Source organism: Anolis sagrei, chromosome 12 (assembly GCF_037176765.1).
Source record: "Anolis sagrei isolate rAnoSag1 chromosome 12, rAnoSag1.mat, whole genome shotgun sequence".
In the NCBI taxonomy this organism is placed as follows: Eukaryota; Metazoa; Chordata; class Lepidosauria; order Squamata; family Dactyloidae; genus Anolis; species Anolis sagrei.
The window spans coordinates 9,485,263-9,511,670 of record NC_090032.1 but is presented as its reverse complement, the minus strand read 5'-3'; the positions used below and the strand labels follow the sequence as shown (position 1 = coordinate 9,511,670).

At 39.7% G+C, this 26,408-nt stretch overlaps 1 protein-coding gene across 1 annotated transcript; it reads left to right on the top strand.

Annotated features, from left to right (window-relative positions):
* Positions 1–6,844: 6,844 nt before the first annotated feature.
* On the top strand, positions 6,845–25,765 carry FOSL1 (FOS like 1, AP-1 transcription factor subunit). The gene is made up of 4 exons (XM_067472407.1): positions 6,845–7,013; positions 17,237–17,485; positions 22,195–22,302; positions 24,894–25,765. Exons 1-4 carry the CDS (start codon positions 6,957–6,959, stop codon positions 25,365–25,367), a joined length of 888 nt encoding a protein of 295 aa, XP_067328508.1. The 5' UTR covers positions 6,845–6,956; the 3' UTR covers positions 25,368–25,765.
* Positions 25,766–26,408: the final 643 nt, after the last annotated feature.

The following is a 26,408-nucleotide window of genomic DNA, read 5'->3' as shown; positions in this document are numbered from 1 at the left end:
ATGTGTATATTTGTGTGTGTTTGTATATATATATATATACGTGTGTGTGTATGAATGTGTGCATGTGCATATGTATATGAGTGTATGTGTATATGTATGTATATGTGTGTATGTATATATTTGTGTATATATTTGTGTATTTATATGTGTATATGCATATTGTGTATATGTGTGTGCTTGCCTATATGCATATATATATGTATGTATGTGGATATGTATATGTGTGTGCATGTGTATATGTATATATGTATGTGTGTAAATGTGTATATTTGTGTGTGTTTGTGCATATATATATATATATACGTGTGTGTGTATGAATGGGTGCATGTGCATATGTATATGAGTGTATGTGTATATGTATATACGGTGTATGTATGTGTGTGTATATATGTGTGTATATATTTGTGTATTTATATGTGTATAAGCATATTGTGTATATGTGTGTACTTGTCTATAAGCATATTTGTGTATATATATGTGTGTATGTGGATATGTATATGTGTGTGCATGTGTATATGTATATATGTATGTGTGTATATTTGTGTGTGTTTGTGCATACATATATATGTGTGTGTGTGTATGAATGTGTGCATGTGCATATGTATATGAGTGTATGTGTATATGTATATACGGTGTAGGTTTTGGGTTTTTAAGTCTGTCCCGCTGGAGTGTTGTGTGTGTGTGTGTGTGTGTGTGTGTGTTAATGGGTGATGGACAGTCTTTGGACTGTTAGGTGTCTTGTGTCCTAATTTGGTGTCAATTTGTCCAGTGGTTTTTGAGTTCTGTTAATCCCACAAACGAACATTACCTTTTTATTTCTATAGATGACTTGAAAGCCCCGTTTGTTGTAGGCTCATCCCTCCAACGCTTCCATCGTACAAGCCAATTGGAGAGATTGAAGGTCGGGAAGGGCCCCGCCTGGCTCTCCAAGGGTTAAACCCGAAAAGTCCCTTCGCTTGGGAACTTGGCAGGATGTGAGACACCCAAAGAGAACGTGGGTGACTCACCTTCAAGGATGGGGAGTCAGCCTGCCTAGAGCTGGCTTGTCCCCAAGGCCTCGGAGGGCAGGAAGAAACCCTTCGGAGGATCCTAGAGTTTGGAAGAGAACCCCAAAAGCTATGCAGACCAAGCAGGAAGACACCATCAAAGCCCTCCCAACAGATGGCCATCCAGCCTCTGCTTCCAAACCTTCACAGGAGACTCCATCATTATAAATATTGTTTACCACACTTGCAATATGGTCAAATGTGGAAAAGAACCCCAAGGGCCATCCAGTCCAACCCCATTCTGCAAGACCGGAAGACACAATCAGAGCCCTCCCAACAGATGGCCATCCAGCCTCTGCTGAATAACCTCCAGAAGAGACTCTATTATTATAACCATGATCAAATATTATGATGATAAAATTCTAGAGTTGGAAGAGACCCCATGAACCATCCAGTCCAACCCCATTCTGCTAGGCAGGAAGACACCGTCAAAGCCCTCCCAATAGATGACCATCCAGCCTCTGCTGAATAACATCCAGAAGAGACTCTGTCATTATAATTATGATCAAATATGATGATGAGATCCAAAGGACCATCCAGTCCAACCCCATTCTGTTAGGCAGGAAGACACCATCAGAGCCCTCCCAACAGATGGCCATCCAGCCTCTGCTTCAAAACCTCCAGAAGAGACTCTGTCATTATAATTATGATCAAATATGACGACGATAGAATTCTACAATTTGAAGAGATCCAAAGGACCATCCAGTTCAACCCCTTTCTGTGAGACCGGAAGACACAATCAAAGCCCTCCCAGCAGATGGCCATCCAGCCTCTGCTGAATAACCTCCTGAAGAGACTCTGTCATTATAATTATGATCAAATATGATGATGAGATCCATAGGACCATCCAGTCCAACCCCATTCTGTGAGACTGGAAGACACCATCAAAGCCCCCCCAACAGATGGCCATCCAGCCTCTGCTGAATAACCTCCAAAAGAGACTCTGTCATTATAACTATGATCAAATATGATGATGATAGAATTCTACAATTTGAAGAGATCCAAAGGACCATCCAGTCCAACCCCTTTCTGCTAGGCAGGAAGATATTATCGAAGCCCTCCCAACAGATGGCCATCCAGCCTCTGCTGAATAACCTTCAGAAGGGACTCTATCATTATAATTATGATCAAATATGATGACGATAGAATTCTACAGTTTGAAGAGATCCAAAGGACCATCAGTCCAACCCCATTCTGCGAGACCAGAAGACACAATCAGAGCCCTCCCAACAGATGGCCATCCAGCCTCTGCTTCAAAACCTCCAGAGAAGGAGGTCCCATCATCAAAGATTATTATGAAAGAATCACAAAGATGGAAGAAATTCCAAGAGCCATCCAGTTCGAACCCAATTCTTCCAGGAAGGAAGACACAATAAAAGCTCTCCTGACAGATGGCCAATCACCCTCTGCTGAAAAACCTCCAGAGAGGCAGATTCCATCATCGTCAAAGATTATTATGAAAGAATCGTAAAGACAGAAGAGATCTTAAGGGCCATCCAGTTCAACTCCCTTCTACCAGGAAGGAAGACACACTCAAAGCCCTCTTGACAGATGTCCATGCAGCCTCTGCTGAATAACCTCCAGAGGAGACTTCATCATTATAATTATGACAAAATACGATGATGATACAATACTAGAGTTGGAAAAGACCCCAAGGGCCATCCAGTTCAGGAAGAAAGACACCATCAAAGCCCTCCCAACAGATGGCCATCCAGCCTCTGCTGAATAACCTCCAGAGGAGACTCCATCATTATAATTATAATAAAATACAATGATAATGATGATGATGATGATGATGATGATAATAATGATAGAATACTAGAGTTGGAAGAGACCCCAAGGGTCATCCAGTACAGAAAGGAAGACACACTCAAAGCCCTCTTGACAGATGGCCATCCAGCCTGTGCTGAAAAACCTCCAGAGGAGACTCCATCATTATAATTATGATTAAATACGATGATGATGATGATGATGATGATGATGATGATGATGATAGAATACTAGAATTGGAAGAGACTCCAAGGGCCATCCAGTCTAGGAAGAAAGACACAATCAAAGCCCTCCCGACAGATGGCCATCCAGCCTCTGCTGAATAACCTCCAAATGCTACTCCATAATTATAATTATGATCAAATATGATGATGATAGAATATTAGAGCTGGGAGAGACTCCAAGGGCCATCCAGTCCAGGAAGAAAGACACCGTCAAAGCCCTCCCAACAGATGGCCATCCAGCCTCTGCTGAATAACCTCCAGATGATACTCCATAATTATAATTATGATCAAATATGATGACAATAGAATATTAGAGTTGGAAGAGACCCCAAGGGCCATCCAGTCTAGGAAGAAAGACATCATCAAAGCCCTCCCGACAGATGGCCACGCAGCCTCTGATTAACCTCAATGCTCAATGAAATATCCTTCCTAATATTTAAACATGGCTCTCGTCACTCTGTACATGCTCAGTCAAACTGCATTCATCGTACAGATGCACTCTTTCTGCACTGACTAGTTGATGCAGTTCGATGCTGGCTTCCCTGGGTGAGAGTGAGTTTCACGGTCGAGGTTTCCCCGCCTTGGTTGGGCTCCAAAGGGGGAAAATAGGGGATTTCCCTGCCTTGCCGGCCCACGAGTTTGTGAGTCACCCTCCTGAATGCCATCTGGATCAGGCCGGCAGGACGAACACGTGTCTCTCGGCATGGAGTAACTGGGGATTTGGCCTACTTTTCATAGCAACTCTCAAGCAACCAGAAAAGACATTTATCTGGCATCTACCAAAACCCATGGGTGCCGGTTAACTGGGAGTCTGCAATATTAGATCCATTTTATAGTAACTCTCAAGCAACCAGAAATGACATTTATCTGGCATTTCCCAAAACCCATGGGCGCCAGTTAACTGAGAGTCTAATATGTTAGGTCTATTTTCATAGTAACTTTCAAGTAACCAGAAATGACATTTATCCAGCATCTACCAAAACCCATAGGTGCTGGTTAACTGAGAGTATTTTAAGTCTATATTTCATAGTAACTCTCAAGTAACCAGAAAAGACATTTACCCAGCATCTACCAAAACCCATGGGGTGCCAGTTAACTGAGAGTCTTTATGTTCAGTCCATGTTTATACCAACTCTCAAGCAACCAGAAATGACATTTATCTGGCATTTGCCAAAACCCATGGGCGCCAGTTAACTGAGAGTCTAATATGTTAGGTCTATTTTCATAGTAACTTTCAAGTAACCAGAAATGACATTTATCCAGCATCTACCAAAACCCATAGGTGCTGGTTAACTGAGAGTATTTTAAGTCTATATTTCATAGTAACTCTCAAGTAACCAGAAAAGACATTTACCCAGCATCTACCAAAACCCATGGGGTGCCAGTTAACTGAGAGTCTTTATGTTCAGTCCATGTTTATACCAACTCTCAAGCAACCAGAAATGACATTTATCTGGCATTTGCCAAAACCCATGGGCGCCAGTTAACTGAGAGTCTAATATGTTAGGTCTATTTTCATAGTAACTTTCAAGTAACCAGAAATGACATTTATCCAGCATCTACCAAAACCCATAGGTGCTGGTTAACTGAGAGTATTTTAAGTCTATATTTCATAGTAACTCTCAAGTAACCAGAAAAGACATTTACCCAGCATCTACCAAAACCCATAGGTGCTGGTTAACTGAGAGTCTGTTAAGTCTATTTTTCATAGTAACTCTCAAATAACCAGAAATGACATTTATCCAGCATCTACCAAAACCCATGGGTGCCGGTTAACTGGGAGTCTGTGATATTAGGGCCATTTTATAGTAACTCTCAAGCAACCAGAAATGGCATTTATCCAGCATCTCCCAAAACCCATGAGTGCCAGTTAACTGAGAGTCTAATATGTTAGGTCTATTTTCATAATTTGTGTGTGTGTGTGTGTGTGTGTGAGAGAGAGAGAGAGTGTGTGTGTATATATATATATATATATATATGATTTATTTATTCACGACATTAAGGGAACTCAGAGCTTACAAGATATATATAAATAGAATATATTATATTATTAGCATAGTACAATATCAGTATTAAATATTACTATATTGTACTATACCATTATATTGTCATATTAGTAATATTACTAATATTACTATGATAATTATAATATCATATTATTAGTATTTGTATTATATTGCATTACATCATAATATTATAATATATATATAGACATACCTACACATTATATATATATATATATATATAAAATATTGTATATATTATATATAATATTATGATTTATATATAGACATACATACATGTAATATATATAGTATACATTATATATAATATTGTATATGTAATATATAATATAATATATATAGACATACATACACATAATATATAATATACATAGTATATATAATATAGTATATATAATGTATAATATTATAATATATAGACATACATACACATAATATATATAATATAATATATAGACATACATACACATAATATATAATATACATAGTATATATAATATAGTATATATAATGTATAATATTATAATATATAGACATACATACACATAATATATATAATATAATATATATAGACATACATACACATAATATATAATATACATAATATATAATATAGTATATATAATGTATAATATTATAATATATAGACATACATACACATAATATATATAATATAATATATAGACATACATACACATAATATATATAATATAATATATATAGACATACATACACATAATATGTAATATATATAATATATTAGTATATATAATGTATAATATTATAATATATAGACATACATACACATAATATATATAATATAATATATATAGACATACATACACATAATATATAATATACATAATATATAATATTGTATATATAATGTATAATATTATAATATATAGATATACATGTTGTTGTTCATTCGTTCAGTCGTCTCCGACTCTTCGTGACCTCATGGACCAGCCCACGCCAGAGCTCCCTGTCGGCCGTCACCACCCCCAGCTCCTTCAAGGTCAGTCCATAGATATACATACACATAATATATAATATACATAATATATAATATTATATATATAATGTATAATATTATAATATATAGATATACATACACATAATATATAATATACATAATATATAATATTATATATATAATGTATAATATTATAATATATAGATATACATACACATAATATATAATATACATAATATATATATGATTGTATATAATTATATACATACATACATATATACATACACATACACATATGCACACAAATATATATTATACTACCATTGATTCAATAGCATAAGCAGACATAACAGAGTAGGTTACTGACCTGTATAGCTCATTGCTTGGATGCCGGTTAACTGAGAGTCTACTTGCAATAATTAATTAATTAATTAATTAATTGCGCCCACTGCCTCTTGGAAGGAGGCTTGTGAAGCGAAACCTATTTTCCAATCAAAGGCGCAGGTGGGAAACCTGCCCAAAGGGGAACCCTTTCCCAGGCCAGCCCAACAGGAAGAAACCAAGGCCATGTAAGGGCATCTACGTCACCGCCCCCTGAGTCACCTTTTGGAACGAACCAAGCGGCTCTCGGCAATGGGGGGAACCGCCGCTCAGGGGATCCTCATTTGTGGATCGGAGAGGGATCCTTTTGGACAGGGAGTGGGCATTCAGGGACGGGGTCTCTCCCTTTCCCACAAACGAGGCTGGGAACCCCAAGCCAGAAAGCCTGAATGGCTGTTTTGGTTTCTCTCCCATCTCGGCCACCCCCAAAGTGAGTGAGAGTAACGTGGTCCGGGAGTCCCCATTCATAAAAAAAGCAGTCAAGGGGACTAGAAGAGCTCTTTGGGAGCGTGAGAGCCTCATTGGCAAGGCTGAGATGTTCAAGGGTTTCGGAAGGGGAGCCCCTCGGCCAGGATCACAGCAGCAGCAGCAGGTAAGGCACTCTGCACATGCCCCAGAGCTCTCTCCATCTGGGGTTCTCCTCTCCTATCCCCCCAAAACTCTCCCCCCACGTGGCTCTCCCTGGTAAGGCTTGGCTCACCTTTTCCCCAGATCCAGGGAGAGGGAAGGAGGGTGTGGGGCTCGGTATCCGCGGTGGTTGGGTCCCAGGTCCCCCATATCCGCGGGTGCTCAAGTCCCATTCTATTCAATGGCATGATGCAAGGGGATCTCTTTCACTACACAACTGTACTCTCAAGGTCTGCCCTTTGGGATGCCTCTACCATCTCTTTCTATCATGTCTATGTTCTCTCATTTCTCTCACATCTTATGAGATAGTACAATCATCATCATCATAATATAATACATAATATATAATATAATATAATATTATAATAATATAATATAATATAATAATACCAATAGTATAATATGTTGGGAGTGTATTCTATTGTGGCATCATAATACAATACAATATTATATATAAGAATATGATAATTTTATATTGTCTATATATAATATAGATAATATAAAATTAATTATAAAATATAATATTATATATAATATATAAAATTAAATATAAAATATAAAATATAATATAGATAATATAAAATTAAATATAAAATATAATATTATATATATATATAATATAGATAATATAAAATTAAATACAAAATATAAAATATAATATATAAAATTAAATATAAAATATAGATAATATAAAATTAAATATAAAATATAAAAATAATATAATATAGATAATATAGATAATATAAAATTAAATATAAAATATACATAATATATATAATATAGATAATATATAAAATTAAATACAAAATATAATATAGATAATATAAAATTAAATATTATATATATAATATATAATATTAAATATTATATATATATAATGATATAAAATTAAATATAAATATAAAATATAATATGATATAGATAATATAGATAATATAAAATTAAATATAAAATATACAAAATATATATAATATATAAAATTAAATATAAAATATAAAATATAATATAGATAATATAAAATTAAATACAAAATATATAATATAATATATAAAATAGATAATATAAAATTAAATATAATATATATAATATATAAAATTAAATATAAAATATACATAATAACAACAATTTTATTGATTAGCCAATTGGCCTTATCAAGTAATATATATATTATATATAGATTTAAGTATAAAATATACATAATATATATATGAGGAAGAACTTCCTGACTGTGAGAGCCGTTCAGCAGTGGAACTCTCTGCCTCGGAGTGTGGTGGAGGCTCCTTCTTTGGAAGCTTTTAAGCAGAGGCTGGATGGCCATCTGTCAGGGGTGATTTGAATGCAATATCCCTGCTTCTTGGCAGAATGGGGTTGGACTGGATGGCCCATGAGGTCTCTTCCAACCCTTTGATTCTATGATTCTATGATTCCCTATGATATATATATATATAATATATATAAAATTAAATATAAAATATATAATATATTATAAAATATATATATTAATTATATATAAATATAAAATTAAGTAGAAAATATACATAATATATATAATATATAAAATTAAATATAAAATATATAATATAATATATAAAATTATATATAAAATTATATATAGATAATATAAAATTAAATAGAAAATATATAATATAATATATAAAAATTATTTTATATTTAATTTTATATTATATATATATTACATAAAATTAAATATAAAATATATAATATAATCTAATATATAAAAATTATATATAAAAATGATATATAGATAATATAAAATTAAGTATAAAATATACATAATATAGGTTCTTGTGGGTTTTTTTGGGCTATATGGCCATGGTTTAGAGGCATTCTCTCCTGACGTTTCGCCTGCATCTATGGCAAGCATCCTCAGAGGTAGTGAAAGAACAAGAGTTCTTTCTTCCACCCTGGACATTATTCCACAGACTTGTTTAGTTTCCAACAGCACAACAACAGAGAGGAAACAAACAAGGACACCTAATCACCTCTCAACAAAAGTTTGCTCCAGGCACTGCCAGGCCATTATATGCTAATCAAGGTGGTCAGTTGAAACATTCACACCTAGCTCCAACAGACAAGAGTCCTTTGTCCCACCCGGGTCATTCCACAGATATATAAACCCATTTTCCTAGTTCCAACAGACCTCACTACCTCTGAGGATGCTTGCCATAGATGCAGGCGAAACGTCAGGAGAGAATGCCTCCAGACCTTGGCCATATAGCCCGAAAAAACCTACAACAACCCAGGATTATTATTATTATTATTATTATTATTATTATTATTATTGTTATCATAGAGAGAGATGCTGTTTACTCCTGTTGTATCCCACCTCAAGCCACAAGAAGAGGAGAGTAATTGATATTAATACTAATACTGTGACTCAAGGTGGAATACAACAGGATTATTATTATTATTATTATTATTATTATTATCATCACCATAGAAAGAAAGAGCCCCCAGCGACCCTAACCTTGTGCCGGCAAGTCTGTGGACTGAAAGCTTGGCAGCTCAGATCCGGGAAGCGAGGTGAGCTTCCATCTGTCAGCTCCAGCTTCTTATGCAGGGACATGAGCAAAACCTCCCACAGGATGGTAAAACCTGTTTATTATTTATTTATTTATTACCCATTTTTTTCTCTCTAAAAAAGAAACTCAAAGCGGTTTACGATTAAACCAATTTTTTAAAAAAACATAATTCAATATTAACGGCATCGGGTTGCTGTGAGTTTTCCAGGCTGTGTTCCAGAAGCATTCTCTCCTGATGTTTCGCCCACATCTCTGGCAGGCATCGTCAGAGGTTGTGAGGTCTGTTGGAAAGTAGGAAAGTGGAGTTTATATATCTGTGAAATAATGCCCAGGGTGGAAGAAAGAACTCTTGTCTGTTGGAGGCAAGTGTGAATATTGCCATTGGCCAGCTTGATTAGCATTGAATGGCCTTGCAGCTTCAAAGCCTGGCTTCTACCTGCCTGGAGGGAATGCTTTGTTGGGAGGTGTTAGCTGGCCCTCATAGAATCATAGAATCAAAGAGTTGGAAGAGACCTCATGGGCCATCCAGTCCAACCCCATTCTGCCAAGAAGCAGGAATATTGCATTCAAATCACCCCTGACAGATGGCCATCCAGCCTCTGTTTCAAAGCTTCCAAAGAAGGAGCCTCCACCACACTCCGGGGCAGAGAGTTCCACTGCTGAATGGCTCTTACAGTCAGGAAATTCTTCCTCATGTTCAGATGGAATCTCCTCTCTTGTAGTTTGAAGCCATTGTTCCGCGTCCTAGTCTCCAGGGAGGCAGAAAACAAGCTTGCTCCCTCCTCCCTGTGGCTTCCTCTCACATATTTATACATGGCTATCATATCTCCTCTCAGCCTTCTCTTCTTCAGGCTAAACATGCCCAGCTCCTTAAGCCGCTCCTCATAGGGCTTGTTCTGCAGACCCTTGATCTTGTCACTACCTCTGAGGATGCTTGCCTTGATCTTGAGTGTTTCTTGTCAGGAATTCCCTTGTTTTTTGAGTTGTTCTTTATTGACTGTCCTGATTTTATAGTTTTATATATCTATTATCTCTCAGGGCAAGTCACATACTCTCAGCCACAGAAAAAAAAATCTATATCTTTGCCTTTGTACTGAAGGATGCTGGGAGATCCATGCTTGATTATCTGGCCTTCATCTTTGGTGTGGGAAAGGGATCAGAGGCCAAGGAGATTTCTGAATCAGAGTTTGGGAAAGTCCCATCGCTCACTCTGCTTGGATTTTGGGGATGGCAGTCCCAATAAGGAAACAGGAAGCTCTTTTCTGAATTGAAGGTTGAGCTTACGAAGCATATTCAGATCATTGGACTACAATTCCCATCACCCCTGGGTGCAACTGGGGGACAAGAGACTTTGATGCCCTTTATTTGTTTATTTAACTTTCCAGCTTCATAAGGGTATACTTTTTGATGGAGCTGTCGCTTCACCATCCATTTGTGACACTTGATGGAGTACTTCCTCATTCTTTTGCACACTGCTGGAGAGTTTTTATGGCGTCGTAAATTAGTTAAATGAGTTTCTCCTTATAAGCGGTACCTAAATTTCCGACTTGACAGATGCAACCGTTTTTCGGGCTGCAAAGGTCGACAGCATGCTAGACAAATGGCTGGAAGCTCACTCTGACCCGGCCTGGCTTCGAACTCATTCTTTTGCACGCTGCTGGAGAGTTTTTATGGCATCGTAAATTAGTTAAATTATCCTCCCCTTATAAGCAGTACCTAAATTTCCGACTTGACAGATGCAACTGTCTTTCGGGCTGCAAAGGTCGACAGCAAGCTAGACAAATGGCCGGAAGCTCACTCCGACCCGGGCTGGCTTCGAACTCATGACCTCTCGGTCAGTAGGGATTTTAATGTAGCTGACTCCCAACCAGCTGCGCCACAACCCGGTCCTTTGGTTCCTTAAAGATGACTGTGGTATATGCAAGTCTACACTGATCATATAATGCAGTTCAAACTGCATGATACGGCCGTGTCAAGGCAGGCTTTTTTCTCAACACAATCCTTATGGGATGCTCAAGGTTCAAATCCCGCATTCCCTGTTTCTGGCTCCTTGGTGTTCCCAAGGACAACCTGGAAGCCCTATTAAGCCAACACTGTGGTAGGTAGACCTGCTCTTTGTTGTCCCGCTCCATGAATTTGTTTCCAATTCAGGCAATTGGACCTTGGCTACTATATATATGCATAATATATATATATCTATATATATCTCCTTGTGTGTGTGTGTGTGTGTGTGTTTTACAGGGACAGAAAGTGAGGTGAAGTCTTCTGAATGGGGCCACACAGCAAAACAAACCCTTCCCTATGTGATCCAAAGATTATATACACACACACACATATTATTATTATTATTATTATTATTATTACACACAGAGATCTACACAAACACACACACACACATATATATATCCAGCTATACACACACACATATATATACATACACCCACATATATATGTATATAGGGAAGGGTTAATACCCTAACACATATATGTATGTATATCTGTATGTATATGTGTGTGTGTGTGTGTGTACATATACACATATGCATACACATATTTATGTATATAGGGAAAGATTAACACCAATATATGTATGTTTGTGTATATATATGTATATGTATATATCTCAGACACATATACATGTACACACATACATACACATATTTATGTATATAGAGAAGGGTTAACAACCATATATATGTATATGTGTATATATATATATATATATACACACACACACACACACACACACACACATACAACTATACATATATATGTACATACCCATACATACATACACATATTTATGTATATAGGGAAGGATTAACACCCATATATATATTTGTGTATAGATATACATATGTGTTTATGTATATGTGCATATATCATACACATATATATACATACATACACACATGTATTAGGGTGTGAACCCTTCCCTGTGTGTGTGTGTGTGTGTGTATTTGTCTGGAGTTACACTTAAAAATCTACTTGTTGCATCTTACAAACAAATTCCACTTAAGAACAAACCTACAGAACTTATCATGTTCATAACTTGGGGGCGGCCCGTATCTACATACATATATAGTATATATATAGTGTGTATGTACATACACACACACACACACACACACACATATATAGTGTGTGTGTGTATGTATAGTAGCCACATCCTATATAGTAGATGACCCTTGTATCTGTGAGATGCCCAAATGGTGGATAATATGGGCATTATAGGGTCATGCAGGAGGGCGTAGGGAATGTCGTAGAATTGCCCAGAGGGCCTTAAAATGACATATGTTGTCAGATGTGGGAGACGGAAGGTCCCAGGGTTTGCTTGGTGACCCCTTTCTGGCACTTGTAAGGCTTTGGAAAAAAAAAGCCTCTGGGATCTAGGCTTTGTTGTCGGACTCCCCTCCAAGTCCCAACCAAGGCTGGCCCTGCTTAGCTTTTGGATTCAGAAGGAAGGCATCCTGTTCCTTTAGAGTGACCTCCTGCGACAGGATGGGAGGGGCTGTGGTGTTCTTGCTGTGTCATCCCAGGGCTGTGTCATCCCAAAGTGACTCATCAAGAGCAAGCGTCAGACCCAAGTCAGCAGCCGGTGGCTTTTGGGGATTTGGTTCCCAGGGCAGACTCACCTCTCCTGCCTTCTGATGTAACATACCTGGGAACAGGGCTCGCCTTCTCCTCCCGAGGGCCACATGCCATCCTTAGGGTTGTGTCAGAGGGGCCATACCCCTTTCGGGTCCTTTGCAGTCCCTCTGACAGCCCTGTCAAAAACAGGGGAACCCCAGATAGCAAACAATCAACCTCCCAAGCAGAGGGTGCCCTCAGGCAACAGCAGCCAGGCTACCTCTATGCAGACACCCTCACTGATTGACTTTGCAGCTTCATGGCTACTCAATGCTATCCAAGCTTGCTAATGGCAACATTCACACTTGCTTTACATATATATTATACACACACACACACACACACACACACACACACACATATATATATATATCACACACACACACACTTACAGATACACACACATATATCCATAAGCTGTGGATAATTGAGCCCATGGGCTAATTCTGCATGTATGTATCTGCTATGTCAATGTTACTTTATCCCTATGGTGCATGTATAGATTTATACTACACGCACACACACACAATATATATAGACATAGACACACACACACACACAGAATACATACATACACACTTACAGATACACACACATATATCCATAAGCTGTGAATGATTGTGTATGTGTGTGTATATATGTGAGATATATATATATATATATACATACACACACAGAGTACATGTATATACACATGTACCTCTCTCTCTCTCTCTATATATATATATATAATACACATATATACACAAACACACAAAGTACATACATACCCACTTACAGATACACACACATATATCCATAAGCAGTGGATGATTGAGCCCATGGGCTAATTCTGCATGTATGTATCTTCTATGTCAATGTTACTTTATCTCTTTGGTGCATGTATAGATTTATACTACACGCACACACACACGATATATATAGACATAGACACACACACATACACACTTATACACACAGAGTACATACATACACACTTACTGATACACACACATACATCCATAAGCTGTGGATGATTGAGCCCATGGGCAAATTCTGCATGTATGTATCTGCTATGTCAATGTTACTTTATCCTTACTGTATGTAACAGCTTATGGATATATGTGTGTGTATCTGTATACTATACATACCTATATATATATATATATATATATATATATATATATATGTATCTGCTATGTCAATGTTACTTTAAACTTATGGTACTTTATCCTTATGGTGCATGTACAGATATATACTACACGCACACACTACACGCACACACACACGATATATATAGACATAGACACACATACATACACACTTGTACACACAGAGTACATACATACACACTTACAGATACACACATAGAATCATAGAATCAAAGAGTTGGAAGAGACCTCATGGGCCATCCAGTCCAACCCCATTCTGCCAAGAAGCAGGAATATTGCATTCAAATCACCCCTGACAAATGGCCATCCAGCCTCTGCTTAAAAGCCTCCAAAGAAGGAGCCTCCACCACACTCCGGGGCAGAGAGTTCCACTGCTGAACGGCTCTCACAGTCAGGAAGTTCTTCCTCATGTTCAGATGGAATCTCCTCTCTTGTAGTTTGAAGCCATTGTTCTGCGTCCTAGTCTCCAAGGAAGCAGAAAACAAGCTTGCTCCCTCCTCCCTGTGGCTTCCTCTCACATATTTATACATGGCTATCATATCTCCTCTCAGCCTTCTCTTCTTCAGGCTAAACATGTCCAGCTCCTTAAGCCGCTCCTCATAGGGCTTGTTCTCCAGACCCTTGATCATTTGAGTCGCCCTCCTCTGGACACATTCCAGCTTGTCAATATCTCTCTTGAATTGTGGCGCCCAGAATTGGACACAATATTCCAGATGTGGTCTAACCAAAGCAGAATAGAGCATGGGTAGCATGACTTCCTTAGATCTAGACACTATGCTCCTATTGATGCAGGCCAAAATCCCATTGGCTTTTTTTGCCGCCACATCACATTGTTGGCTCATGTTTAACTTGCTGTCCACGAGGACTCCAAGATCTTTTTCACACGTACTGCTCTCGAGCCAGGCATTGTCCCCCATTCTGTATCTTTGCATTTCATTTTTTCACACACATATATCCATAAGCTGTTACTTTATCCTTACTGTATGTATATATACTATACATACCATATATATATATATATATATATATATATATATATATATATATATCTCCTTTGTGTGTTTGTGTATATATGTGTATTATATATATATATATATAGGTACGTGTGTATGTGTGTGTATATATATGTGAGATATATATATATATCTCACATATATACACATAGAGTACATGCGTATACACACGTACCTCTCTCTCTCTCTCTCTCTCTCTATATATATATATATATATAATACACATATATACACAAACACACAAAGTACATACATACCCACTTACAGATACACACATACATCAATTAGCTGTGGATGATTGAGCCCATGGGCAAATTCTGCATGTATGTATCTGCTATGTCAATGTTATTGTATCCTTATACTAAACACACACACACCCATATATATATATATATATATATATATATGTGTGTGTGTGTGTGTGTGTGTGTGTGTATACACACACACACACACACACATACACATACATATACACACACAAACACACACATATACATATATACCTATATATACAGCCAGTAGGCTGTTCGGAATTGTGGGAGTTGAAGTCCAAAACACTTAGAGGGCTGAAGCTTGCCCATGCCTGGTCTAGACCATGTGGATTCTTTGGGGGGGGGGTGGATCCTAATAGCCTCAGCCATCGTAGCCACACACTTAGGATGATGGGTGCTGTGGTCCAAAGCAACACTGAGAGCCAATAGTTTGAGGGTTGGGACTTTTGGCAAGGCTTTGGAGAAGGGCAAAGGCAAAACCTTGCCAAGGAAATCCCAGGGCCAGGTTTTCCTTGGGGTCACCGTTAGCCAGAGTCTTGGCGAGCCTATTTCGGGCTGGTTTTCAATGCCTCGCCCTGAGAATCGAGCAAAGTGACGCCAGCATCCCACGCAGGTGACCAGCAAGGTGTGCCCAGGTGCCCAAGGGCAGGGCTGCGGATACCAGAGGGAACTAGGTCAAGGGATAAGGGAAAGGGCATTGAGTGCAAGCCCTGGCGGAGAAGGCACATCACCTTCTGATCTTGGAGCTTCGCCGTCAGTCATTCACTTTGGAAGGGACTTTGAAAAACTTTGGTCCCATAATAAAAAATGATAATGATAATAATAATAATAATAATAATAATAATGCCTTTGCTCATGGTGGAGCCCCCCAAAGGCATTCCAGTCCAACTTCCTCTGTGAGAGCCGTTCAGCAGTGGAACTCTCTGCCCCGGAGTGTGGTAGAGATTCCTTCTTTGGAGGCTTTTAAACAGAGGCTGGATGGCCATCTGTCGGGGGTGCTTTGAATGCAATTTTCCTGCTTCGTGGCAGAATGGGGTTAGACTGGATGACCCATGAGGTCTCTTCCAACTCTAGGATTCTATGATTCTAACTTTGGTTTCCTATATTCACTGACTGTTTCACTGACAATGGGCCGGGCTTTAGCACAGCAGATTAACCGCCAGCTGCAGTAAACCTTGCCTGTTGGAAGGTTATCAGTTCAGTGCGCAGGTCAGTGTGAACTCCTGGCCTTTAGCCCAGCTTCTGCCTACCTAGCAGTTTCTAAAACAGCAATGTGAGTAGATAAATAGGTACTGCTTTAAAGCAGGGGGGTATTTAAGGCACTCATAAGGAAATGCTGCGGATTCGACCAAGAAGGAAGTATACAAACAAAAGCTCTTCAGCAGGGGAAGTGGAGCGACATCACCCCCCTGTGGCCAGAATCGAGCACAGCCTCCAAGATGCCGAAGATGGGAAAGCCTATATATACCTCTATCTATGTATAGTTGTCTGTCTTGTCAGTGTAACATTTGCCATATATGTGTTCTATGATGGAATATAAACATTGTAAATAAAGTAGGTTGTTTTCTCTCCTACCCAGAAGTACCACTCAGACCCCGGGGCTGGGAGTAGCAGCAGTGGTCCCAGCGGCTTCGTCCCCAACCTCAACACCATCGCCACCAGCCATAACCTCCAGTGGATGGTCCAGCCCACCATCATGGGTGCCTCGCCTGGGATCCCACCCTACCCTCGGCCCTATCCCTGCCCACACTACGGCCCCGGAGTCCGTCCACGCGTGATCCGCACCGCAGGACCCTTGTTGGTGCCACGGAGGCGCCATTCGGAGCATGTGAGTAGAGCCGGACCAACATAGAGTTGGAAGAGACCCTCAAAGGGCCATCCTGTCCAACCCCATTCTGCAGGAAGGCACCATCAAAGCCCTCCCAACAGATAGCCATCTAGCCTTCCCAACCTTCCTAATGCTGCGACTTCTTAATATAGTTCCTCATGTTGTGGTGACTCCCAACCATAAAATTATTTTAGTGGCTCCTTCGTAACTGTAATTTTGCTACTGTTCTGAATAATCGTTTAAATATTTATTTATTTACGACATTTCTATGCCGCCCTTCTCACCCCAAATATTAGTATTATATATTACTATATTACTATATAGTACAATATATTACTATATTGTACTATACCACTATATTGCAATATTATTATTAATATTATATGTAATATAAAATATATAACGACATTATTACATTGTGTTATTAGTATTATATTGTGTTACAATATTATGATCAATATTATATTACATACAATACATTATATTATTAGCATAGTACAGTAACAGTATTAAATATATTACTATATTGTACTATATCACTATATTGCAGTATTATTATTATTAATATTATATGTAATATAAAATATATAAGGATATTATTACATTGTATTATTAGTATTATATTGTTATACAATATTATATTATATACAATACATTATATTATTAGCATAGTACAATATCAGTATTAAATATTACTGTATTGTACTATACCATTATATTGTAATATTATTAGTAATATTACATGTAATATAAATATATAATTTACATTACATTGTATTATACCATTATATTGTAATATTATCTGATGTGCAGGATGTATTTTCATTCACTGGACCACAGTTGGCACAAATACCCAATTTGCCCAAATTTCAATACTGATGGGTTTAGAGGAGGGATTGATTATGCCGTTTGGGAGTTGTAGTTGATGGGATGTATAGTTCACCTCCAATCAAAGAGCATTCTGAACTCCACCAATGATGGAATTGAGCCAGACTTGGTACACAGAACTGCCATGACCAACAGAAAATGCTGGAACGGTTTGGTGGGCATTGACCTTGAGTTTGGGGAGTTGTAGTTCACCTACATCCAGAGAGCACTGTGGACTCAAACAATGATGGATCTGGACGAAACTTGGCACAGATACTCAATATGCCAAATTGGGAGTAGCGGTATACAAGTCAAATAAATAAATAATAATAATAATAATAATAATAATAATAATAAATGTGAACACTGGTGGAGTTTGGGGAAAACAGACCTTGACCTTTGGGAGTTATAGTTGCTGGGATTTATAGTTCACCTGCAACCAAAGAGCATCCTGAACTCCACCAATTATGGAATTGATCCAAATTCTGCACATAGAACTGCCATGACCAACAAAAAATACTTGAAGGGTTTGGTGGGCATTGACCTTGAGTTTTGGAGTTGTAGTTCACCTACATCCAGAGAGCACTGTGGACTCAAACAATGATGGATCTGGACCAAACTTGGGACAGATACTCAATATGCCCAAATGTGAAAACTGGTGGAGTTTGGGGAAAATAGACCTTGACAATTGGGAGTTGTAGTTGCTGGAATTTATAGTTCACCTACAACCAAAGAGCATTCTGAACCCCACGAATGATAGAATTGGGCCAAACTTCTCACACAGAACTCAGAGCAGCTTACAAGTAAAAAGTAAATAAAATATATTATATTATTACCATAGCGCCATATTAATATTATATATTACATTGTACTATAACATTATACTGTAATATTATTAGTAATATTACATTTAATATTAAATATATAACTATATCATATTATTATTAGTAGTAGTATTATATTATATTGTATTACATTATAATATTATCAATATTATAAGTATATACAATATAATAATACAATATATTGTATGTATATATATATATCTTGTAGGCCGCTCTGAGTCCCCTTTGGGGTGAGAAGGGCGGCATATAAATCATAGAATCATAGAATCAAAGAGTTGGAAGAGACCTCATGGGCCATCCAGTCCAACCCCATTCTGCCAAGAAGCAGGAATATTGCATTCAAAGCACCCCTGACAAATGGCCATCCAGCCTCTGCTTAAAAGCTTCTAAAGAAGGAGCCTCCACCACACTCCGGGGCAGAGAGTTCCACTGCTGAACGGCTCTCACAGTCAAGAAGTTCTTCCTCATGTTCAGATGGAATCTCCTCTCTTGTAGTTTGAAGCCATTGTTCCGCGTCCTAGTCTCCAGGGAAGCAGAAAACAAGCTTGCTCCCTCCTCCTTGTGGCTTCCTCTCACATATTTATACATGGCTATCATATCTCCTCTCAGCCTTCTCTTCTTCAGGCTAAACATGCCCAGCTCCTTAAGCCGCTCCTCATAGGGCTTGTTCTCCAGACCCTTGATCATTTTAGTCGCCCTCCTCTGGACACATTCCAGCTTGTGGTGATGGGATTTGCACACTGAGAGATGCATTGTAACAGCATGTAGCTTTCACAACTCTTTGGAAGGCATAAAAACCTTGTGAGAAGGAAAAAATGTTGATAATATTTCAGAATCCAAGAATGTCTTGTAGAGCCTAGAGTTCTTGAAACCAAACTGGTGTTTGTCCGCCCTCTCGTGGCCATTAGGGGTATTGCGCCCTCTCCAATTATGCACAATTATTAGGTTCTTGTGGGTTTTTTCGGGCTATAGAGCCATGTTCTAGAGGCATTTCTCCTGACGTTTCGCCTCCATCTATGGCAAGCATCCTCTACCTCTGAGGATGCTTGCCATAGATGCAGGCGAAAGGTCAGGAGAAATGCCTCTAGAACATGGCTCTATAGCCCGAAAAAACCCAGAAGAACCTAGTGATTCCAGCCATGAAAGCCTTCGACAATACATATGCACAATTATGTTTACATGGCTCATTTCAGTTTTTGAAAAATCTGTTAACCAGAATGTCTATTTTAGTGGAATCACTTTTTTTTTGGGTAATTTGTATCCATTGTTTTGCATCACAGTCCCTTGTCATCCATAGGCCTTAATTTGGTCCTTACTTACTTACTTAGGCGATCCCTCATTGTCCGAGTAGGACTGTCTTCCTGGTGGTGGCTCCGTGGGTGACTGTGGAGCCCTATTATTGCTCTGCATCTTCTCCCGCAGTGAGGACATCAGTTTCCAGGTGGAAGGCAGTCCCGGTCGGGTTTGGCTTGACACGCCTTCCTCCTGGCACGTTTCTCTCTTTCGCCCTCCATTCGTGCCTCTTCAAATTCTACAGCACTGCTGGTCACAGCTTACCTCCAGCTGGAGGGCTTCCCAGTTTTCAGTGTCTATGCCAGATTTTTTAAGGTTGGCTTTGAGCCCATCTTTCAATTTCTTTTCCTGTCTACCAACATTCCGTTTTCCTTTCTTGAGTTCGGAGTAGAGCAACTGCTTTGGGAGACGGTGGTCGGGCATCCGGACAACGTGGCTGGTCCAGCAGAGTTGATGGCGGAGGACCATCGCTTCTATGCTGGTGGTCTTTGCTTCTTCCAGCACACTGAAGTTTGTCCACTTGTCTTCCAAGGAGATTTGCAGGACTTTCCGGAGGCAACACTGATGGAATCGTTCCAGGAGATGCATGTGACGTCTGTAGACAGTCCACGTCTCGCAGGCGTATAGCAGGGTTGGGAGGACAGAACCTTTATAAACAAGCACCTTGGTCTCCCTACGGATGTCCCAGTCCTCAAACACTCTCTGCTTCATTCGGAAAAACGCTGCACTCGCAGAGCTCAGGCGGTGTTGTATTTCAGTCAATGTTGACTTCTGTAGACAGTCCACGTCTCACAGGCGTATAGCAGGGTTGGGAAGACAATAGCTTTATAAACAAGCATCTTGGTCTCCCTTACTGATATCCCGGTCTTCAAACACTCTGTGCTTCATTCGGAAAAATGCTGTACTCACAGAGCTCAGGCGGTGTTGTATTTCAGTGTCAATGTTGATGTCGGTAGACAGTCCACGTCTCGCAGGCGTATAGCAAGGTTGGGAGGACAATAGCTTTATAAGCAAGCACCTTGGTATCCCTACGGATGTCCCGGTCTTCAAACACTCCGTGCTTCATTCAGAAAAATGCTGCACTCGCAGAGCTCAGGCGGTGTTGTATTTCGGTGTCGATGTTGACTTTGGTGGAGAGGTGGCTGCCAAGGGAGAGGAAATGGTCAACATTTTCTAATGTTACACCATTCAGCTGTATTTCTGGCATTGGAGAGGGATTGGTTGGTGACTGCTGGAAGAGCACTTTGGTTTTCTCGATGTTCAATGACAGGCCGAGCTTCTCATATGCTTCTGCGAAGGTGTTTAGAGTGGCTTGTAGGTCTTCTTCTGAATGCGCACAGACGACATTGTCATCAGCATATTGGAGTTCTATAACAGATGTTGTAACCTTGGTTTTGGCTTTCAGTCTGCTGAGGTTAAACAGCTTGCCATCTGTCCAATAGATGATTTCCACTCAGGTGGGAAGCTTCCCGTCAACAAGATGAAGTATCATAGTGATGAAGATGGAGAAGAAAGTTGGGGCAATAACACATCTCTGTTTGATACCCGATTCCACCTTAAATGGGACACTTTGGGAGCCATTGCTGTCCAAGACTGTTGCCATCATGTCATAATGGAGGAGCTGGAAGGGTCATTTGTCAATTGAGATAATTTCTGCGACCCATCTTTCTAATCCAGACCGATCATCCTTGTGTCTCTTCCCAGGTGAGTCCTGAAGAAGAAGAGCGACGGCGGATGCGCCGGGAGCGGAATAAATTGGCAGCCGCCAAATGCCGGAACCGACGGAAAGAACTGACGGACACCTTGCAAGCGGTGAGTAACAACAACGACATTTGATAACACTATGTAACAAAGTGTTGTCGAAGGCTTTCCTGGCCAGAATCACAGGGTGGCTGTGAGTTTTCCGGGCTGTCTGGCCAAGTCCCAGAAGCATTCTCTCCTGACGTTTTGCCCACATCTATGACAGGCATCCTCAAAAGTTGTGAGATCTGTTGGAAACTAAGCAAGTGGGGTTTATATATCTGTGGAATGACTTCCAGGGTGGGAGAAAGATGTCTTGTCTCCTTGAGGCAAGTGTGAATGTTGCAATTGCCCACCTTGATTCAAATTGAATGGCCTTTCAGCTTCAAAGCCGGCTGCTTCCTGCCGAAGAGCATCCTTTGTTGGGAGGTGTTAGCTGGCCCACTTGCCTAGTTTCCAATAACGTCTAAGGATGCCTGCCATAGATGTGGGCAAAACGTCAGGAGAGAATACTTCTGGAAAACTCACAGCAACCCAGTGATCCCAGCCACCTTTATTAGCCTTTAATGGCCTTTCAGTTTCAAAGCCTGGCTGGTTGCTGCCTGGGGGAATCCTTTGTTGGAAGGTGTTAGCTGGCTCTGATTTCCTGTTTAATTCTGCAGCACTTTGAAAGCAGTTATATTATTATTATTGTTGTTGTTATTATTATTATTATTTGAAACACAACAAGATGAGTCCACAGCAAACAAGGTCACTCTGCTGGCTGTTGTATTGGATCACACATCTGACACTTCCCAAGTGTCTAGGACTTCGTAATGTATTGGCGAATAATGCATGCAGATCCGAGTAGGGTGGCCTTGCAGCTGGCAGATTGTAATTTTGTCAGGGCCGATTGTGTTTAAGTGCAGGCTAAGGTCTTGAGGCACTGCACCCAGTGTGCCGATCACCACTGGGACCACCTTGACTGGCTTGTGCCAGAGTCTTTGCAGTTTGATCTTTAAATCCTCAATTAAATTAATCAAAATTAAAATTAAATTATTATTATTATTATTCAACACTAGTCAAATGAGATTGCTCTTTAAGTAGCCAGTCTCTGCAAGTAGAAATAGGCAATAGGGCCACGACAAAAGGCAACGGGAGGAGATCCAGACAGAGAGTTATAGACACAGATGCTTCTCTGTCAGATTATTATTTTTATTATTATTGTTATCCCATTTTCCTCTCATTGGTGGGATTCAAAGTGGTGTTGTTCTACTTCAGAAACTTTGTTTTTCTGGCACAATGTTCAAGTGGTTGGGACTCGATGAGATATTAATTGAAAAACTAGAGCAAAATGTGCTGCAGGATGTCCTGCATAAAGTTTGTGCAGTTTAATAAGCTTTTCCCATGTTTTTTTAAATGATAGACACAATTAGGAACCAACATTTATATCAATTTTTATGCTTATATTGTTTTGTTAATCTTATGTTTATGTTGTTTACTCTGTATGTATTGATGATATTACTTGGAAACTGCTCTGAGTCCCCTTGGGGAGATGGAGCGGTATATAAATAGCATTTTATTATTTTATTTTATTATTATTATAACCCAGAAACAAAAATTGTGTTACATAGTGTAATCCTCTACCAAAGCTGGTCATTCTACCAGATCTTATGAGTACAGGAAGACTAGTGAGGCGAGGGAGAGAGATTATTTCCTCTTTTTTTTAAAATCTCTTCTTTGCTGCCTTACACTGATTCAGTTTCTTCTTTTATATTGGCTGGGACCTTTTGTGTGCTTTTAAACCTTTGTACTTTATATCGCAGGCAATGAAACACTCCTGTGTATAACGAAGTAACACAGTTTATTTATAACTTCTGGCTCCAACGCTTGTGGTTACATTTGTGTTTTGTTGCAATCTTGAGGCTTACAGTCAGTATCATTTACTTGGCTAACTATCAATGTTTAAAATTCACAAACATGTTACTTGCTTTACACACTCTTGACTGAATTATATTCTGAACTAAGGCAACACTAGCCTTCTTTATAGTCCTTAAAACTCAAGCTCTATTTAACTAACTGCTTCTCTATATCAGAAGTCTTTAACACATCTTCATAACTGCTTATTTCTATCAGGTACTCAAAAACCAACTCTCCTCTTCACACACCGATTCCTAACTGTCATTTTCAAACTCTCTCACTCTAACTGCTTCTTTCAGAACCTTGGCTCCGCCCCTTTGGAATGTTCAGCTCTGCTCTCCCCAACTGTCATTTTGGCCTAGCAGCCTTTTCAAATCCTGGGCCTACACTAATCTGCATATGACCAATCAGCTTCACATATTCAAATGAATCCTATCTCTGCTGTTGCTACCCTGTCTGTGCCTATTCTTCCCTATCTGCCATATATAATCATAGAGCTATACACCAAAATTTTAACATAGAGTAGCAATTTCACTACAACTAGTATGTCGGGAAGCTGCTTCTTAAAGCATATGAGATAGTAAGAATAACGACTATGGGTTTTTTTTCCTTGTCAGGAGTGACTTGAGAAACTGCAAGTCCCTTCTGGGTGTGAGAGAATTAACCATCTGAATTTTCCAAAAGTCCTTGGAGTTTCTTTGAACTCAGTAATTCCATCTTGGGGCCTTGCTACTTAGATTAAACCTATATGTTTCCCCATCCAGGAGACGGACCAGTTGGAGGCAGAGCAATCAAAGCTTCAAAAGGAGATTGCGGAGCTGCAGAAGCAGAAAGAGCGCTTGGAGCTGGTGCTGGAAGCCCACCGCCCAGCCTGCAAAGTCCAAGGGCAGTCGCCGGGCAAAGAAAAAGAAGGCGGCAACCAGACGACAACAATCAAGCAGGAATCCCCTCCGGGACCCAGTGTCCCACGCCGGGCCGCCCCAGTGCCTCCCAGCATCACTTTACCGCCCAGCGGCCCCTTGGAGCCCGAAGCCCTGCACACCCCGACCTTGATGTCCACCCCTTCCTTGACCCCCTTCACCCCGAGTTTAGTCTTCACTTATCCGGCTCCCGGCGACCCCGAAGCACCGTCCGGTTCGGGATTCCCGCAAGAGCCCTGCTCTTCTGCCCATCGGCGCAGCAGCAGCGGCGACCATTCCTCCGATTCTCTCAATTCGCCCACTTTGTTGGCACTCTAAGACAGTCATCATGGAGTACTGGGTGCCAACTTTGCTTCTGCCTCGGGTCGTGGTTTGGACTGTCATTCTGTTGCCTCAACAAGAGTCTAGTGTCTCCATCTAGGGAAGTCATAGTCGCACTCTATTCTGCTTTGGAATCAGACTGCGTCCAGTTCCGGGCAATGCAAGTCAACAATTCAGTGTACAAAGTCAACCTGGCTTGACAATAGTCCATATGAAAGGGATCTAGGTCTCTTAATGTGAGCCAATAGTGTGATGCTGCAGCTTAAAAGGCCAATATGATCCTAAGCTGCATCAATAGGAGTCTTATGTCCAGTTTGAGGGAAGTCATAATCTCACAACGTCCAGTTCTGGAGAAAACAATTCAAGCAAAAGATTGATAAGATGGAAGGGTGGCCTGGGAACTATGAATCTCTATCAGAAGTAGTTTAGGGAGCTAGAGATGTTTAGTTTACAGAATAATAATATACTTTAATTATATTCCGCTCTATCTCTCCGAGGGGACTCAGGGCGGGTTACAGAACACATATATGGCAAGAATCAAATGCCGTTATGCAACTGACAACGATAGGCAATACATAAACAGAGGTATAGGCTTTCCCATCTTTTTCCATCTCCGGCATCTGGAGGTTGTGCACCACTGGGGGGTTCTGTCGCTCCATCTTCTACGCCGAGGAGCTTTGTTATCCGTAGACGTCCTCCTGATTGAATCATCCTTCCCGCTTCAAAGCGGTACCTATTTATCTACTCACATTGCTGTTTTCCATCTGCTAGGTAGGCAGAAGCTGGGCTGATGGCTGGGAGCTCACTTCGACTCAGGCTTGAACTGTCAACCTTTGATTAGCAAGATTTTCTGCATCTGGCAGTTAACCCACTGTGCTAAAGCCTGGTCCTATCTCAACAGTCTCTTTGGTTGAGACTGGACCAGGCTTTAGCACAGCGGGTTAACCTCCAGCTGCAGAAAATCTTGCCAATCGATGGGACTGGGCTTTAGCACAATGGGTTAACTGCCAACTGCAGAAAAATTTGACCATCGACAGG